Here is a 19226-nt window from a genome sequence, read left to right as displayed (position 1 = left end):
GCGGCTCAGCCCGCTCCCCGCGCCCTATGTGAGGGACCCGGGGAGGCCAGCGGCGCAGGGGAGGGCGAGGCATGTGCACGGGCAAGGGGGTGCTGCAGCCGCCCGAGGGAGGGGAGGACGGCGGCGGTGAGGAGAGCGGGGGACTCGGGGCGGTGGGCCCGGGCCGCCGAGGGGATGCAGCGGACTGTGTGTGTCTGGCAGTAGCTGACACGAGACGGCGAAAAAGCGCCGGAGATCTGCGAGAAGGGCGACCAGGAGGAGGCGGCGGCGGTGGCCGCCAGAAGTAGCAGCAGGACGGGAGGCGGCGGTGGAGACGGCAGCCCTGAAATGCATTTTCCTCTCCAGCGGCCATGTTAACCAGGAAACCTTCGGCCGCCGCTCCCGCCGCCTACCCTACCGGTAAGGAGGGCCGCGCCACCCTGCCGGCCCCTCACGGTCTTGGCCAGCCCTCGTGGCGCGGGCGCCCGCTGCCTGCGGTACCTCGAACAAAGTCTGCGCGGCGGCGGGGATCCCGGGCTGACGGTGTGCCCTGGCCTCAGCTCTGCTCATTGTTGCACGCGGGCCGGTGGCTGCTCTGAGTGGAGCCCTCCGACCCTGCCAGGCAGGGCTTGTCCTGGGTCTTCCCCAGCCCCAGACTTGGTGAGGCGGTGGCGCCCTGGCCAACAGTCCAACCCCACTCTGGGCCTGTGGCCGCCAGCAAAGCGGGCCGCCCAGTCTTGGCCCAACGCGTCAACCTGCGGGGTCGAGAACTCGGGCACCCGGGGGCCGACTTAACTTTGCAGCTGCCTTAGCCCCTGCCTTGGTGCGCACCGGGGGGATCCGTGTCCTGGACGCCTGTTTTGAAGGTCCCCGTGTCTCCCCCAAGGAGAACAGGGTTCGCTGCCCTGAGGGGTGGGGTGGGGCCATCGGGTCTGGGTGACTTTCTCCCCCCCTGACCCTCTTTTGTCTCCTCCTGCGCGTGGTTCCCAGGCCGAGGAGGGGACAGCGCTCTTCGTCAGCTTCAGGCTTCCCCTGGGCTTGGAGTGGGGCCCCCCCGGAGCGGAGTGGGGACCGGCCCGCCCTCCCCCATCGCCTTGCCGCCCCTGCGGGCCAGCAACGCTGCCGCCGCAGCCCACACGGTGAGACCTAGTTTGAGGGCGTCCGGGGGTAAGGGGTGTGGGAGGGGGCAGGGCACAAACCCGGACTTGAGGGTTCTGGCGCTCGGAAAAGAGAGGTCGAAGTGTGTGACGCCCCTGTCCAGTGGCTTCTGCTAGACGCCACCCTCTGTAACTTGGGCGAGCCCAAAGCTGCAGCCACAAAGGAAGATTCGTGGCACGGGCCCCTCACTTCCCCTCCGGAGCCCGCCCACCCCTGCACTCCTATTCCTTAGAACTTCCCTCCTTGCTCTTTCCTTCTCTTTCCTCCTTTTTTCTTTCTTGCTTCCCAGTGCTCCTTTCCCAGACCGGGTAAACATCCCCCCCTCCCCCACGTTGGATAGTGGGTATTTATAGATGTATGTTAGGGGACAGCCAGGCCGTCCTGTCCGGAAAATCGATCCCTCAAAGAGCCTCCCAGGCCTGGCTCCAGCCAGCAGGGAACACCACCAATTGTCCTCAGCGTGTGGAAGCATGTTTTATGAGTGCTACAGGTTTGAACACAGCAGAAATTGTAATTAACATTAACAAAACTAAGAGCCACGGCGGCTGTCAGAACAACAAGCCACCCTGTAGGATTCTGCAGTTGGATATCATTCAAAAGCAAAGGGCTAGCTTTGCTTTGGAGGTGGAAGGGAAGGGCACCTGATAGATGCCAAGGTCCCTCTGAGGGTGGAGAGCAGGGGGGAGTCCAGCAGGATTGGTGGCTGCAGAGATTGACCAGCTGGATTTGACTTCAGTGTGTACGTTTTCTTAGCTCCCAGGGATGGCCCTTCGGTGGTGACTGCCAGCCTCAAAGAGGTGTACACTTGGAGGAGGCGAAGGTTTCCGAGGTCTTATATCCAATTGGATTTTCCAGAGGAACTGCCTAAGATGGTTCTGTGTGAGGCATGCTTGCTAAGGATTTAGCTTCATTAAGTGAAAGTTGAGTTTTGTAGGAAAGGGCACTTCTAGGTTACCAGAGGAGCAGCTCTGAGGGTAATGTGTTACCGGGAAACTTGTTTATTAGGGGAGAATTTGTGAGAGGATGGCTAGAGTGTAGAGTGGAGTATATCCTCTGAGACCTGAACAGATGCGTGCAAGTTTCATAGGAAAACATTTGGTTGTTGTTTCACTCTTTCTTCTCTCTCCCACTATCTTTTCTGACACAGCTAGACCCAGGGGCTAAGAATTCACTCCACAGAAGTTTATCCAATCTGTGTTGTACTGTTGATGGTAGAAGAGAATCTGTCAGTTGGCCAGGTGATTTCTCATGGTTGAATGGTCTTGTCACAGTGACATTTTAATTGAGGACTTGCCATTGTTTTAAAGGGTTTGGGTTTATTTGTCTGTTCGGAATCACCTGACAATTTGGAAAATATAGCATCCATTTTTCCCCATGAGTGAATGTAATCACATGACTTGGTGTGACCCGGGGGGAAAAATAATTGGGTTTGCATCTGGATTCCAGTTTCATAAGGGTCAGCTTTGCTTGATCAGAGCCTTTTTGCAATTGAAATATGTAATAGGATTAGAGAAAACAAAAGGCACCCACTAGAAGAATAGCCTGTGGTGGACCGAAAATGAAAAAATGTGAGGGTGGTCCTTAGGACGCCTAATGAGGGATGCTTGCATTTTGCTGTGATACTGATTTACCTGTTTTTGACTGATCTGTAAAGTTCAGTATGCTGTTTATCATTGGAGGCTTGGTTTTGAAAAAGTGTGATTTTGGGTTTTGTTGTTTAGTTTTTGTTTTATTTGCACAGCACTGCAGATTCCGTAGAATAGGGAAGTATAAAAGGACCACAGCATTTATCAGGTTCCAGTCCTTCATTTTACAGGTGAGAAGACTGGCGAGTCAGCTGGTTTGGTCAAGATTCCCTAGTCAATTCTTATCAAGGCTGCAGCTAAAGCCTAGGCCCTCCTGAGTCTGGCTGTAGCATACTGGTTGGCACTGCTGATTCTAGAAAATTGTATTAATTTCATTATAAATGCAAGAACCTTTGCAGATCCATATTCCCATATGGCTTTCCAGTTTTTGTAAGTTTTTAATTCCACAGCAGTTGCACCTGAGAAGAGCGATTTTAAATTGAGTGTGTGTGTGCATGGGGAGGAGGGCATTAATAAGAGGAAAAGGATCTTATCATGGGAGCCTGCCCATATTTTCCCTTGTAAATGATATAGCAGGTAGACAAATATAAGACTATAAAGATTATGAATTGCTCTTTTTTCTCTATCTCCATGGATATACTATTGAACACTTAGTCATTTGGTTTATGTCTGTCATAAAAGTGTATCCAATAACTACCTTGTTTCCTACTAGTTTTTTTTCTTTCAATGTAGTGTGTAGGTTATATCAATATACTTATTTTTTTAATTCCCAAGTATTAGTATGGTGTCACTTTTATAAGTGTTTTAATGTTTACAGCACTTTCCAGTTACCAGTTTTACCTTAATGAAGTAATTGGAATTAAGAAGAATGAATATTCCTATTAAAAACAATATTTTGAAGAAGAAAAGGAAGTAGACATTTGACTCAGGGCCACATAGACCATCAGTTGCTTGAGGAGGAGCTAAAATTCCAGTCCTTTTGGGCTCATTTTATTCCCATAACACTGTACAACATTTCTAGGATGACATCATAGGAGTTTTAAAATGCCCAGAAGTGTTAGCACAGTGAAATATCTGCTGTTTTTCATTTTATCATTGGAAGAGATTAAAACTACTAAACTGGTTAGACTATTCTTCTTACATAATTTTTAATACTAAATTATTTCGTGGTCAGAAAAGGCTATTGTCGCTCTCCATTTTAACTCATGCCTTGTAGGTATCCCACAGTTGCATTCCTTCAGTGTATAAAGAGGTGGACAAAAGTTGGTTTACATAATGCAAATAAGTAATACAAAAATAAACTCTCTGTTTCATGTCCTCACCACTGGAAGCCTACTTTTGCCCACCCCTGTATTTTTAAGTGGGACAGGCACTGTGCTGGGAAAGGATTGGCAAACAGGAATAAGCCACAGTCTCAAGCTTCAAGAGGCTGAGGGAGAGTGAGAGGTTTCTGGTATCCTTCAGGCGGTGATGTGAGCTTATGTATCCGGAAATGTTTTGACTTTTCTAGGGTCCCCCTGCCGTTTGTAGAACAGTTAATTGTGCTTCCAAGTTTGGTTTTGATTTTTAGAGTTTTACCATGTTTGTGACTCCAAGTCCTCCTTTACTAGAACCTCTCACATGAATCTCCTTAAGACCTGGAAAGTTTTTAAGGTGCCATACGTCGCTTTTAGGTGTTTAGCTGATGTATCTGCTACAGGTACGTTTCAGCTGCTGCCATTTGCCTCCAACTCCCCGCTGACGCTTTGCCTAACATCTTATGACTTGGCTCACCAGGGACAATTCCTCATTCCCTAGGTGCTCACTTCATGTTTTCTTATGAAGGTACAAAGGTACTTCTCAGGGATAACTCAGACATGAGAGTTAACAAGCTTTTATTGACATTTTTCCATTGAACAGATGTTTATCAGTGCTTACTGTATGTTTGGGTTTATATTAATAGGAACTTAAAAAAGATAAGAGATGCCCTGCCCAGACATTGCTCATAGCCAGATGGCTACATCGTACTTTAAAACAATTACAGTCAAATAAAATGTGTTATAATATTACCCGTGAAGTAGAAGGGAAGGGGCGTTCCACAAAGGAGGTTGAGAATTGAACTGGACACTGAAGGTTGATTAGAAATTTACTGCTTAGATGTGGTTAAGAAGGAAAGGATGATAATAACAGTTCTTTACTCAGTACTATATGAAGCACTTTATACATTTTGCCTCATTTACCGTATTTTGCTGTGTATAATGTGAACTTTTTGCCCAAATTTTTGAGGGAAAAATAGGGATGCATGTTATACATGGGTAGTACTAATTCCATATCTATATAAATGTTTTTAATTCTTTAATTTATGCTTATACATTAAAAGTGTAACTCTAGAAAGCAATAACGATATCCATATGCAAAGTAATACTCTGGAATACAATAATTGGTTTTGTTTCTAAATATAAGTAAATAAAAAATTGAATTAAAAATTAAAATGAAAGATTTTTTTTCCTGAAAGTTTGGACCAAAAATGTGGGGGTGTGTTATACAATGCAAAAATACGGTAATTCTCCTAAGAACCCTAATGAGGTATCTTTGTTACCTTCTTTTTGGTTTAAGGACGATGTGGTTCAGAGAGATTAAGTACCTTACCCAAGCAGTTAATCAGTGGTGGAGCTGGGATTCATTTCCCAGGCGTCTAACCGAAAATCCCAGACTCCTAACCATTATGAAAATGGCCTCACCAGAAGCAGAGGAGCATAAAAATAATGGTGTTTCTATAGGTCTTGGGGAATCCAGCCTTTTCACCCTTGGAGAGAATAGTGAGAATTGTAGATAACATTGGAAGGACTAGGGTCATTTAGGCGCTACATTTTAGAATCTTGTGTCCTTGCCTGTGAGTTCTTGCCATTATCTGTGAAAATGGGTGCAGTCGTGGGCCTTGAGCAAAAGCGAGGGCAGTGTCAGCATGATGCTTTTGAATAACAACTCTAGAAATGCTATGGAGAGAAGAAATTTGAGGAATTCTAGACTTAGAGGCAAGGGGTCGTGTGAGGAGGCTGCTTTAGTTGTCCCAATGAAAGACAACGGGAGTGTGAGGTGAGGCAGTGTGGGTGGGGTAGATATAAATAATGAGGCTTAATGATGACTTGGGAAGGTGAGGGAGACTTGGAGGAGGATCTCCAGGTATAAAGCATGAGTGACTATGTGGAGGTGAACCCTTTTGTTTATCAGAAGTTAAGGGTTAAAGAAGGAGGAATTGGTTTCTGTAGAAAAGTCTGAGTGGAGTTTGATTTGCCTGTGGGCAGTTGATTTGTAGTTGAATGCGTGGATCTTCAGCTCAGGAGGCAGAGCTTGGCCAGGTCTGAGCTAGAGGTGTAGATTGTGGTCACCATCAACCAGGGAAAGTTACAGGAGTGAAAAGTCACAAGAGTTGAGGCTTGAACCCTGTGGAATCCATGAACCGACCTATGGGCAGGTGAATAATAGTTAATATTGTGGAGGAGACCAAGAGAAGACTCTTGGAAAGATGGGAAGTGATCGAGTTAATTGGCAAGCTGTCTTTAGTGCTAGTCGCTAAACTTTTGTGATTGCATTTTATATTATGCAGAACATTGAAATTGCTTTTATAAAAACGGAAGTCAGTTTTAAATGCTCAAAAAGTTTTACTTTGCTATCTTTTAGGAGTTTCTGAAGCCCCAAGGTTGATTTTGTTCCTAATGAAACTTCATGCTTTTTGTAGTATGTACTAGACTGGTAATGTAGATTCTTCTCATGAAATCTCTCTGTGCTGTCTGAAGGGGAGTAGTTCTCTGGGAGAGGCATATTTCTAATTTCAGGTCATTTTATTTCCTGGTTCTTGAAAGACCACAGTGGGGAGGAGGGGTGCAGAGAGTGAGGCTTGGGAACGAAAGCAATGAGCAAACCTGCACTACCTTTGTATATACTCAAGATTTTCCCAGTTCATTTTTATGGCATAGAACAAGGATAAAGTAACTTGTCCAGCTACCCTTAGAGAACATAAGTTCACTTTGCTTGGGATATCATCTCTGTGTTTAATAAAAGGGTTCAACTAGAAGTCTTCCAGAAATCTGTCTGAGAAATAAAATCCCTCAGTCTATGAAATCACACTTCAGACATGCCCAAATACTATACTATATTCTACTTCGTTTTACAAGAATGCAGAGAGAGAAATCTCACTCCTCAGACCGCCACTGTGATGCCATGTGTCAGCTAAGGAAAATGTGAAGGTCTTGGTTCTTTACTAAGAAGAGCTTGGAATTTCATTTTATAATCTAGGTGGTCCCAAACCATTGCCTGAATTATTATATTACATGTGCAGAGCACTTCTGTGCTTACAGTGGTATATAAAGCCCAAAAGGTAGGACTTAGGAGGAGATAACAGAAAAAAATACTGATGGTAAAGGGCTTCAGCTAGTTGCTTGTGAACTGCTAGAAGGCAGGGACTCTGCTGCTCGTGTGGCTAAACCTCAGCTAACGGTGGTGGAATGAATGAGATGGAATGTGAGTGACAAATGGATCTTTAAGATTTCATATGAAAATTTACCAGGATGCTCTAAGACTTTTGGCTGGTTGTCTAAGATGGCAAGAATTCCTAACTGGGAGGGGGTATCCTGGCTGTCAGTCCTGTCCCACCCCTCACCTCTTTGCAATAATAATGCAAAAAGAAAGAAATCTCACATAGATTCTCAGTAGAGGGGGGAGGGGCGTTGGCTTAGACCATTAGTTTTGTTTAGACAGGAATGTTCAGGGATGGCATGTGTGCCTGAAAATAGAAATCGCTACTTTGTATTCCTTGTTGGAAAGCTGAGTATCCCAGCAGCCCAGAGAAATACATGTCTTAAGGGAGCTGAGCCATTGACCAAAGGAAGGCCCAAAAGAGAGGGTGGATTGTTGGGCTGAATAGCCTTAAATGGTCATCCCAGTCAGTGAAGCCCGGAAACTTTTAAAAATAGGTTGGGGGTTTACAAGATGCTGCAGTGCATATCTACACTGGAATCTGTCGAGCCTAAAAGTGCAGTTTTCTTTGCTAGTGGATAATGCATTTTCTTAGGTGTAAGCAGCTGGATTTCCAGGTAGTGGAGACTGATGTTTTGAGAATAGAGCGAGCTAAACATTGGAGAAAGAGAAGTGAATGGGACAGACATGGCTCCTGCCTTATGGTAGCAAGGGAGCTATTAGCTGGGGGAGCGGGAGCCAGCAGAGAGTCGATGTGCTTGTGCTTTTTCTGTATCCTATTTCATTTTGCTATCAAGTATGGATCAAGAGGAATACCTATGATGTGCCAGGCCCTGTGCTCAGCATTAGGTATAGAATGAGTAACAGAAATGATATCGTCTGTCTCCATAGGGAACTTACTCTAAGGACCCTTAACATGCACAGCAAACTGCTCATCTGTAAGCTGTAACATTTTTGGGGTCCTTTTTTCAGGATCCTCAGTTTTGTAGTCTCATGAAGCCAACTAACCTCTTTTTCCTTTTTTTTTTTTAATGCACTGTGGTATTTCTCTTTTTTTTTAAGATTTTATTTATTTATTTTTAGAGAGGGAAGGGAGGGAGAAAGAGAGAGAGAAAGAGACATCAATGTGCGGTTGCTGGGGGCCGTGGCCTGCAACCCAAGCATGTGCCCTGACTGGGAATCGAACCTGCGATGCTTTGGTTCGCAGCCCAGGCTCAATCCACTGAGCTACGCCAGCCAGGTTCTTTTTCCTTTATTTTATCGGAGGCTGTCAGCATCATATCCACTCTCCCTGTCTGAGTGTTCATGTGGTGGTCCCTCTTAGGCACACAGCTTTCTGTTTAGTAAACCCCATGCTGACTGTGAATTCAAACCAAATTGGATTTGGTAATGGGGGAGGGGGCGGGGCGGAAGCGGACTTAGAACATCCCACTGGAATAGACAGACCTCTTCCATTGTATTCATGTCCCCTTTCTGCATTCCAGATTAGTGGCAGTAAGCACACCATGAATGACCACCTCCATGTCGGCAGCCACAGCCATGGACAGATCCAGGTGCAGCAGCTGTTTGAGGATAACAGTAACAAGCGGACAGTGCTCACTACACAACCAAATGGGCTTACAACAGTGGGCAAAACGGGATTGCCGGTGGTACCGGAGCGGCAGCTGGAGAGCATCCATCGGCGGCAGGGGAGCTCCACCTCTCTGAAGTCGGTGGAAGGCATGGGGAAGGTGAAAGCCGCCCCCATGACACCGGAACAAGCGATGAAGCAATACATGCAAAAACTAACCACCTTTGAACACCATGAGATTTTCAGCTACCCTGAAATATACTTCTTGGGTCCAAATGCAAAGAAGCGCCAGGGCATGACAGGTGGGCCCAACAATGGTGGCTATGACGATGACCAGGGATCATACGTGCAGGTGCCCCACGATCATGTGGCTTACAGGTACGAGGTCCTCAAGGTCATTGGGAAGGGAAGCTTCGGACAGGTGGTCAAGGCCTATGACCACAAAGTCCACCAGCACGTGGCCCTGAAGATGGTGCGGAATGAGAAGCGCTTTCACCGGCAGGCTGCGGAGGAGATTCGAATCCTGGAACACCTGCGGAAGCAGGACAAGGACAACACCATGAACGTCATCCACATGCTGGAGAATTTCACCTTCCGCAACCATATCTGCATGACGTTCGAGCTGCTGAGCATGAACCTCTATGAGCTCATCAAGAAGAATAAATTTCAGGGCTTCAGCCTGCCTTTGGTTCGCAAGTTTGCCCACTCCATTCTGCAGTGCTTGGATGCTTTGCACAAAAACAGAATAATTCACTGTGACCTTAAGCCCGAGAACATTTTATTAAAGCAGCAGGGTAGGAGTGGTATTAAAGTGATCGATTTCGGCTCCAGTTGTTACGAGCATCAGCGTGTCTACACGTACATTCAGTCCCGTTTTTACCGGGCTCCGGAAGTGATCCTTGGCGCCAGGTACGGCATGCCCATCGATATGTGGAGCCTGGGCTGTATTTTAGCGGAGCTCCTGACCGGGTACCCCCTCTTACCTGGGGAAGATGAAGGAGACCAGCTGGCCTGTATGATCGAACTGTTGGGCATGCCCTCCCAGAAACTGCTGGACGCATCTAAACGAGCCAAAAATTTCGTGAGCTCCAAGGGTTATCCCCGTTACTGCACTGTCACGACTCTCTCAGACGGCTCTGTGGTTCTCAATGGAGGCCGTTCCCGGAGGGGAAAACTGAGGGGCCCGCCGGAGAGCAGAGAGTGGGGGAATGCTCTGAAGGGCTGCGATGATCCCCTTTTCCTTGACTTCTTGAAACAGTGTTTAGAATGGGATCCTGTGGTCCGCATGACCCCCGGCCAGGCTTTACGGCATCCCTGGCTGAGGAGGCGGTTGCCAAAGCCTCCAGCGGCGGAGAAGACGGCAGTGAAAAGGATAACCGAGAGCACTGGTGCTATCACTTCCATTTCCAAGTTACCTCCACCTTCCAGCTCTGCTTCCAAACTGAGGACTAATTTGGCACAGATGACAGATGCCAATGGGAATATTCAGCAGAGGACAGTCTTGCCAAAACTTGTTAGCTGAGCTGAGTCCCCCGATGCTGGTAATCTGAAAGATACAATACAATGTTGCTGAGCCTTACTGGGTTGGAAAGGAGTAGCTCAGACCTGTTTTTATTTGCTCAATAACTCAACTCATTTGTATCTCTCCAGCACTTATTTTAATGTAAGAAAGTTGTTTGCTTTGTTTTTATAAAATACATGGGGACAATGCTTTAAGTTTTTATACTTTCTGAAACTGGTTTTGTGTTCTAAACGTACGATGAGCCTTACTGTACTTAGTGTGGCAGAGTAATAAACATCAGTGGCAGGCCATTGATACTTCATGACTGCCACGCATTTACAGACTGGTGTCAGAGACATTCACTATGTTCGTATGGTTCCTAGTTTATTCTCCCCAAGGTGATTGATTGCCCCCAAAGGCCCCCCTTCTCTCTCCATGCTCCGGGTCCAGGTGCAGGTGTAGCCTGTCCTGCCTCTGTTGTCCGTAGGTTATCTGGGTAGTCGTTATTGGTGGGAGGGGAGTGGTCAGGACAAAAATGATATTTCAAGAAAAACTGCACCTTAGAGATTTTTTTTCTGAAGTCATGCTCAAACAAAATAAAATCCTCATGGTGGAAATGATCAGTTAGCATTCTGACATTCTCAGAGCTGGCCAGCCAGACCTGGTGGGTAAATAGAGAAGTGTGTGTTCCTCCAAACCTTCTAATATGATCGGCTAGCTGTTTTCTAAAGAGGCCTCATGTTACAGAATTGGTCTTGCACCTAAATTTAGAAATGTATTCCATGATATGTTCCTCCCTTCTCTTTGCTTTTCTTCTTCGTTACTCTTTTACCACACATCCGTTGCTTGCATTAAGATTTGTTTTTTTCCTTCAAACAGATATCCTAGACTGTTAATACAGAAAAGAGACATTTCAGCTGTGATTATGACCACCGTTTCATATCCAATTTAAAAAAGAACAGCAGCCTAGCTACTGAAGGTGGGGATTTCCACAGTTCCAAAGAAGGGTTAATAGATTAGCATGAGTTCCCACTTTCTAGGTACCACTGTAAGGTTCTCTTAGCCTGGGAAAGTATCAACTGTTTCTTTAAAAAAAATAAGAAGAAGAGGGTTTAAAATCCTCTTGATGAGCAGAAGTCATTGTAGCTGTTCTATAAGGCCAATTTTAACAGCAAATTTAAAGGAGGAAAAGTTCAACCTCAAGTTAAATGGTTTGATTTATTCTTTGTATCATTAGAAGAACCACAGAAATTGCATTCCTCTATTTCACTTTCTTTTGGATTGCACTGACTGTTTTTGTGAGAATGACACTTTACCTGGAAAAGTAACTGAGAGTTAAAAGTAAATGACTATTTTCTTCTCTGAATGATAATTATTTTCACAGTGGAAATTTCAGTATTTTATCACTAATGTATGAGCAGTGGTATATATCAATTGCAAGGCACGTGAAAAAAAATTTTAGTATGTGCAATTTAATATAGAAAGATTTCTGCCTGTTTGGAAATAGGTTTGGGTAGTGTAAGTTAAGATAAATACTCTTTTATATGCACAGATATTATTGTATTGCCTGTAAATTGATTTACAAGTACTTAAAGCATGGTCCCCAGTGAGGCCAAGAAAGTTTCCGGTTTAAGTCTTTTTTTTTTTAATATTAATCCTACAGTTTTTCTTACTTTTTTAAAAAAGCTAGTTTTGAACAAAACACTTATCTTGAGGCTTTGTCAGTTAATGGTGGAGAAAAATGCTCAGGAAATATTACAGAGATTTGCCAAAAAACAGTAATAAGATTAGCTTATTAATAAGATAGTGATGTTGATGTTTGCTTTCTATTTAAGGGTGTTACTGATAAATTAATTTGTACTTCTGTATTTAAAAATTATAGCTTCTCCTTAGGCAAATTCTTTATCATATTGTACACATTTCTGTGTAATCTGTGGAAGCGCAATGTGTTAGTAAATTGCTTTTTAAATGATGCTTATGTGATGATACCCCCAATCACTGGCTTACAGAATTTAAGGATTATGTATTTATTATTAAATTTTGGCTTAAAGGCATAAGAAATGTTAAGACTTGGTGTGATGGCTTTGTAAAACCACAAGCCTCTTAATGATGGTTAGCTTTTTTAGGTCATCATAATAAACAAAAACATAAAGGCTCTTTTCCCCTTGCAATGCTCCTCTTCCATATTCAGTCTCATTTTCACATTTAGGTTGAACTATATGAACCTGAGCCTGCCATTAATATGAATTTCCCTCTGAAACAATTATACATGTGAAAATTTATAAATGGACTAGTACTGTTTGACTTTCCCCCACCACTAAAAACTGGTTCTGAAGATGCCAACAAAACATTTGTGACTATGTCTACTCACAAATGTAACCGGAAACTTTTAAGCCAAACTATAATATGCAGCGCTATGGGGCTCCCCCCGCCCCAATACATTGGAATTTACTCACAAGAGCCACCCCATTCAGTGTTTAGTGATAGAGCTGCTTATCAAAAATTCTAGCTTAATTATAATGTCAAAAAGAACAATGTTGCATCTTTGTGATTTTAAAACGTAAATAAATGAAGGGCTCTGATAGGCTACTAGGAGTTGGCTTGGAAACAGTCCTTGGTCTCACAGGTTACCATTGTCTAGGGATGTCTGAGCTGTTTTCAGATTTAGGAATAGCACAGTGTCGTCTTGTCTTTGGTTGCAGTCTCAACTGGCTCTGTTTCTTGCACCACCAGAGTGTGCATTAGCACACGTAAGTGTATTGCTACAGCAGTGGAACAACAGTGATGCAAGACAGTATAGATTAACAGTAGAAGAGAAATTGTGCCCTTAGTGTTAACAATGTGCCTTTTGTTCTGAATGCCATGTTGTAGGGCATGCATTTTTTGGCCTCTTTAACTCTTTGAATACTGGGCAGTAAGGATGGAACACACCTCTGCAAAGATACATCTGTCTTAAATATCCAGTTACTTATAGGCCTTAATAGAAACCATAAGGCGTGAATCATCACCAGGCACTGAAAACAGTAACCATTGCTTAGTTACACAGGGAATTCCTATGTGTAAGGGTTTAAAGATGGTCTTTGTTGTATCTTAACATCAGACTGATTTTTAAATGATATTTTCTTTTGTTATGCTAACACTAGACAAAAATCAACTGTATTTGTAAAAATTTACCTCAAACCATTTAATTTTATAGTGTGATTAATCCCAGGGCATTTGGTATGAACCAAAGTGCATTCCTTTTCTATGTGCCTGGCTCTAGTAAGGATGGCCAGGGATTTTTACAATTTGGGTGCAAGGCACTTAAGCCACTTTTAAACTTACTGGATGGTTTGGAGTCATGTTAAAGGACTCCGTCAGAATGTTAGGAACACTTTAGGCATCAGTAGCATTGGGCCATATTGGAATCTTAACAGTGTGAATTCTTTTAAAGAGGACATTCATTTTTGTAATTTTTTTCATCAAGAATATTTCTGGTAAGCAAAAGACTTTTTAAAAAAAAACTGATTTGGTTGGTAAAGGTTTTAATATTGCCCAACATAATGCTGTGGTAGCATTTTAAAAACAGTATTTGTGAACTCTGTTTCTTAGGGGCTTGTACATCTCTCTGCTATGGACATATATAAAATGAATTGTAATTATACTCAGCTCAACTGCTACAGTTATGTCTAGGCAGTGGCTTGAGTTTTTATCGAGCAACAACTTAGACACGTGACTGTAATATGCTGCAACTGTGTGTACTGAAGATATGTGAAAATGGTTGAATGTGGACTGTGTATATATGTATGTAAAAATTTCTGTGAGATGCTGCTGTCGCCACTTAACATGAAATATGTTCTAGTGGATGTTAATCCTAGTGGCCAGTTCTATGATACTGTATGTATTGTACAGCTGATGGCAGGAGTAAGACTGTTCAGTGAATATTTGTTAAATTTTATTGTCGTGGCCAGAGATAATTTCAGAATAAAATTTTAATGTCCTACCTTACTTTTTCTCCCCTTTTCTAACTATAATTTTACTCCTGATCTATTTCTGGTATTCTCGGGCTAGTAGCCTAGACAGAGTTTAAAATGCAAATATTTTCAGCAGTACTTGATTTCTTATTCCATAAAAATGTGCAAATTCCAAGTAGGAAAGACTGAAGTTTTCATAGGCAACTCTTACTTTTCTCAGGATATTCTGTTCCTTTATTCCTAATGTTACTATGTAAATTTTCCTTCATATAGTCTCTGCTATGTTCTCTGTGTTGCTAGAACTTCAAATCTTGTTGTTTTGTTACTGTTGTTGTTGTTTTTTGCCTTCAAAGTGACAGTTAAGCTGTGGGAGCAGAGTCTATAAATTAATCCCCACCAGTCTTCATTCTTTTCTATACACAGTTCTGGTTAAGTTACATGCTTTTGCCAGCTGCCCCATATGCGTTTTCATGCTTATGCTTCTGCAGTTCTTATACTTTTGGTGGTCTCTATGGTTCCCATTTTGGGGGGTTTTAGTGCCTCTGTCTGTCGTGGCTGGACCAGAAAAATAAGGCCTGTGAACTGCATCTAGCTCATGATTTGTCAAGTTCAGTTAATGCCAAGCTAAGAGTTTACTTAACAAATAGACAGCAAGCAGATGCTCTAGTAATTTGTCAGACATTGCAAGGATATTATGTAGACAAATATTTCCTTCTTGTGGAAAGAACTACCTCACATTTTTATTTATACCCCTCCCGCCAGCAATGGCTGAAGAATGACTTAGTGTGGCTTCCTGCAGCAGAAGTGGGATTTGCTAAAACGAGAGCATGCTGTAGGAATTTCCAAACCCACAGGCGGTCTCATCAAAGTCTATGTGATAGACTTCCATTACTGCTGCTCTTGCTACTCAGAGTTCTTATCCAGTAAAAAAAACACCAACCAGGAAACCCTATATACTTAGAAATATATTTTTAAGAAATGCACATTAGGTATAACATTGAAAGTTGATGTTAAAACAGCAAATTAGATTGTCCAGCTCTGACTTCCTTCAGATCAGATAATAGTTCCCACTCGTCTCTTTTTTGCAAAGCTCTCTTAAGAAAGTTGATTAATACTACATTCTGTTTGAATGTCTGTAATCTTTTCCCTTTTGGAATCAACAACATACAAATGAATATTCTTGGAACTTAAAGATTGCCTTTAAACTAGCACTTGAGAATGTTTCTAGCTGGCATCAGTGTTGGTCTTTTAGAAAAAGGGAGGTTAGCTTGACTGTGTGTTCTGTTTTGGACACAGAACATGAAGAGACATTTGAAGAAGGGGTATTTGTGGCTTTGTTTCATTGTTTTTAAAAAGTGAATTGCCCTGCATTTCCTTGGGGCAATTAGACAAATAAACACTTGTCATTAGTGATACTTAACACTGCCCAAAATGGAAAATGACTGCTAGTGTGTTGCACCCACATAAGGAAATTGCATATTGCTGCAGATTCTTTGGTTTATTTGGTTTGACTTACTGTTTCACTGTGGTCACATCCTTTATATCTGTGCTACATTTTATATGAGGGCAGGGGGGCCTAACTACCATTCCTTTACATCTCAAGGAAGTTTAATGAGCAAACGAATGAATTAGTATTTACTCCACTAAAGAAAGCTGACACTTGAGGGGTATTAACTAGTCATCTATAATAAGGAGCAGCAGGATGCATTATAACTATCCCCTGTTCCAGAGCGCTGCTCCTTAAGAGAGCCACGCAGATCCCATGGTGTTGTATGAATGTGAGCTCAGTCTCATACATCCCTATGAACTATAATTATCCTCAGTTGATATGGGAGGAAACTAAAGTGAATCGCTCCGAAGTGACTTTGCAAAAACTGGACTTCGGATGGCAATCAGATAGAGAATATGGGTCTTGGACAGTGAAGGAAAATTTCTCTACATTACACATTTAGAAAGGGAGTAAATTTGAGCTAGCAGTGGGCATTACTTTTATTTGAATGAATTGTGTATCCATTTACAGGAATATTTTTTAAAAGAGGAGAAACTACAGAAAAACAGGACTAGACCATTTTAGTCTCTTTAGGTATACCCCAAAACTAAAACGCAAGTGCACACACCCCTCAGTTAATTTGTGAAAGAGGGACTTCTCATATTGCCATATGGGGGGGGGGGAGGGCAATTACAGTAGCTTTCTTTCTTTTCTTAAAATACACTTTTTACATTTGAATGTGAGAATATTTTTACTACTAATTCTCAGGGATTAAAAGTTAAATTTTACTGACTGTAGCAGCAGGTAATTAAATTCAAACTTACTCAGGTGTCCTACCCTTTGCCTTCATATTTAAGAAAACAGAATGACTGCCAAGGAAATATATCAAACTTAAAATTCCAAATATAATTTTAAAATACCAAATTGTAAATAAACCAATTTTACAAACTAAAATATTGTGTCTTTCCTTCCTTTTTATCCCAAATTACTTCCCCTCCTGTGTTTGAGGAGTTTTAAATATCTAGACTATTTCTTCACTTGTAAAAATGAAATAAATTCATTTGTTTTGTGTTATTTACAAAACAAAAATCCATGAGCAGGCCCAGATCCTTTGAGCAAAAGCTTATTGAATTGCTCTCAGTTGTTTGGGGGGAAATGTGATTAGTGTGCAAGCAATTTATGTAGACTTACAGGAAATAAGTGCATGGGTAACTTTGGGCTGATTTATCATTCTTTTATTTGAAGAGGAATATCCAATCTAATTTCCTCTTTCCCTCAAATTTAATTCATTGAAATATTGGCTTGGATAGACTTAGATTAAAAAGAAAAAAAAGACATCCATCTTATTAATATCTATTGCAGATGGCACTCATTTGTCAGATAGTTATTAAATATCTGCTACATGCCAAGTACTATTTAGGCACTAAGGGAACAAAGGTGAACATAGTTTCAATCCTTACAGTTTTTAGACTGGTTTGGGAGGGCAAGGTGTTAAATGAACAAATTCATAATAGCAACTGTAGTAAGTACTGTGAAGGAAAAGCAAGTGGTGCTGAGTGTGTGTGTATATAATGGAGGGGGGAGGTTGTGTTGTCTTGTATGGCTCAGGAATGGCTTCCCTAGGAAATAAGTAGCTTTGGGGCTAAGGAAGGGAGCATGAACAGAAGCCCTGGAGCTAGAGGAAGCAAGGTATGTGTGAGCAATGAAAGGAAGGTCCTGTGGCCAGAGCCCATAGGAACCACAAGAAAGAGAGGTTGGGGTGAAATGCAACATGGTTGGCCCCAGACAGTGCCAAGCTTCTTCATTAATGTGCAAGGGCAGCAGCCAAGGGATTTTAAGGAGGAAAATGCCATGAGTAGCTCAGACCCTGGCTGTCTTTAGTAGAATGTGCTAAGAAGGGTAAGAGTAGATTAAGGAAGACCAACAAACTGGGAGTGTTTGCAAGAGACAGCAGATTAGACCAGAAAGCAGGGGTGGAGATTGAAAGAAGAGGATAGATTTGAAGGTTCTTTAAGATCCAGAAATACTAAGATAGAAACGACAGTGTTTGTTTGTGTATGAAAAGTAGCTGGCGTGATTTCAGTGTCTGATTTGCTACATCACACCTAAGGGAGTCAGAGTATCTGATCCATTGGAGAAAAGAAAGTGGTGAGAATTAGTGCCTTTGTGTACTCTTCTGAAGTCCTAGTAAACTATTTATTTATCTTTTGCTGAAATGTGAAGCCTTGGAGTAAAATCTTATTAATTCGATTAAATCGTTTCCAGGACATTTTAGATTTAAAAGAGATTATTTTTTAAAAAGGATGGAGGAGTGGGATTGTAGAGGTCAGTGAAACCAAGTTCTCCCCTAAGTGAGCTATCTTCTTAGATAGATTTCCTCCCCTTTTCATAGAAATTAAATACCTACTCTACAGGATATTTGGAGTACCAAAACTAAATAAGCGAAAGGAAGAGAAAGGGAAGGAGGAGTCCTGCTTTCGAGGACTAGAAGTTTAATTGGAAAGATAAGATGAGACAGAAAACAAACAGTCTGAGAACAGTCAAAGGGAAAATTCCGTGTCAGTAAAGGTCGTTTGTGCTGCCGTCGGATAAGAAAAGCTTCAGGGAAGTGGGTCTCTAAGCAGCTCTCGCTGGAGGTTAGGCGGGCAAGGAAGGCATCCCAAGGAGAAGAGAGTTGCTGTCACGGAGGAGTGCTGTATGTCGTTCATTCATCTGGTCGACCGACATGAACTGGGCTCCTAGGTACACGATTTTTGGCACAATGCCAGGGGTGGCAGAGAGGCTGGGCTTTCGGCGGCGTGGAGGACACGTCCTTCGGAAAGGTGCAGCCTTGTTGTTGGCTTGCGGCCTCCCCAGAGGCGCCGGCTTCTCAACTCACAGGCAGTCTCTGCGCACGTGCGCCGTCGACCCCCAGTCTCTGTCACGTCCTGGGGGACTCGGCTCAGACCGGACGCCGCGTCCTAGACCAAGCATCTCCTTCACCTCAAGTCGGCCGAAAGCGGACACTGGCACCTTTCTGTTGGGGTCTGGGAGGAATCGCTGCCAGCCAGAAGCTGAGTGGAACTGAGTTGAAGAAAGCGGTGGAGCCCTTTCCCCCGCTTCCCTCCGTCCGTCTTCCTCCCTGGGCTTGGGCTGCAAACAAAATGGGTGTGGTGTCTGGAGATGACCTTTCACTGGGGAGGGAGATCTTCCACAGATAATCACAAAAATGTTAGCTGTGAGTTCTGAGAAGTGCCACGAGGGAGAAGCAGCCAGTTCTTCAGAGAAAGAGTACTGGACTGGGCGGTGAGCGCAGCGCCCCCCCACCCCCACCCCGGGGTGGCGGCACGCCTGTGGCGCCTGGGGGCAGAGCGCGGCACCGCCGCAGCCCCGGGAGCAGCGCTCGGAGCCGGGCTCCAGGACGCGACCTCGGAAGGCCGCTGGCTGGGGTGTGGTGGGCCGGGAGCGGGGGGGGCGGGGGGGCCGAGGGCCCGAGGGCGCCGGAGGAGCGGAGCGGAGCGGAGGGGAGGGCAGGGGAGCGGGAAGCCAGGCGGCC

At 43.6% G+C, this 19226-nt stretch overlaps 1 protein-coding gene across 1 annotated transcript; it reads left to right on the top strand.

Moving 5' to 3' along the window:
- Nucleotides 1-263: 263 nt before the first annotated feature.
- DYRK2 (dual specificity tyrosine phosphorylation regulated kinase 2) lies at nt 264-12316 on the top strand. Its single transcript, XM_045829115.1, has 3 exons — nt 264-399; nt 970-1118; nt 8663-12316. The coding sequence occupies exons 1-3, from the start codon at nt 351-353 to the stop codon at nt 10268-10270; spliced, it is 1806 nt and encodes a 601-aa protein (XP_045685071.1). The 5' UTR covers nt 264-350; the 3' UTR covers nt 10271-12316.
- The last annotated feature ends 6910 nt before the right edge of the window (nt 12317-19226 follow it).

This window comes from Phyllostomus hastatus, unplaced genomic scaffold, assembly GCF_019186645.2.
Source record: "Phyllostomus hastatus isolate PE091 unplaced genomic scaffold, TTU_PhHast_1.1 phas_scaffold_93, whole genome shotgun sequence".
NCBI lineage: Eukaryota > Metazoa > Chordata > Mammalia > Chiroptera > Phyllostomidae > Phyllostomus > Phyllostomus hastatus.
Note: the sequence above shows the minus strand (reverse complement) of the source record. Positions and strands in the feature narration are given on the sequence as shown.

What these genes read in the sequence shown, in the direction of transcription:
- DYRK2 (XM_045829115.1), top strand. Translation starts at nt 351, where the DNA reads ATGTTAACCAGGAAACCTTCGGCCGCCGCTCCCGCCGCCTACCCTACC. An exon ending in TCCCGCCGCCTACCCTACCG is followed by an intron (nt 400 to 969) that starts GTAAGGAGGGCC and finishes CGTGGTTCCCAG; the next exon opens with GCCGAGGAGGGGACAGCGCT. An exon ending in CTGCCGCCGCAGCCCACACG is followed by an intron (nt 1,119 to 8,662) that starts GTGAGACCTAGT and finishes TCTGCATTCCAG; the next exon opens with ATTAGTGGCAGTAAGCACAC.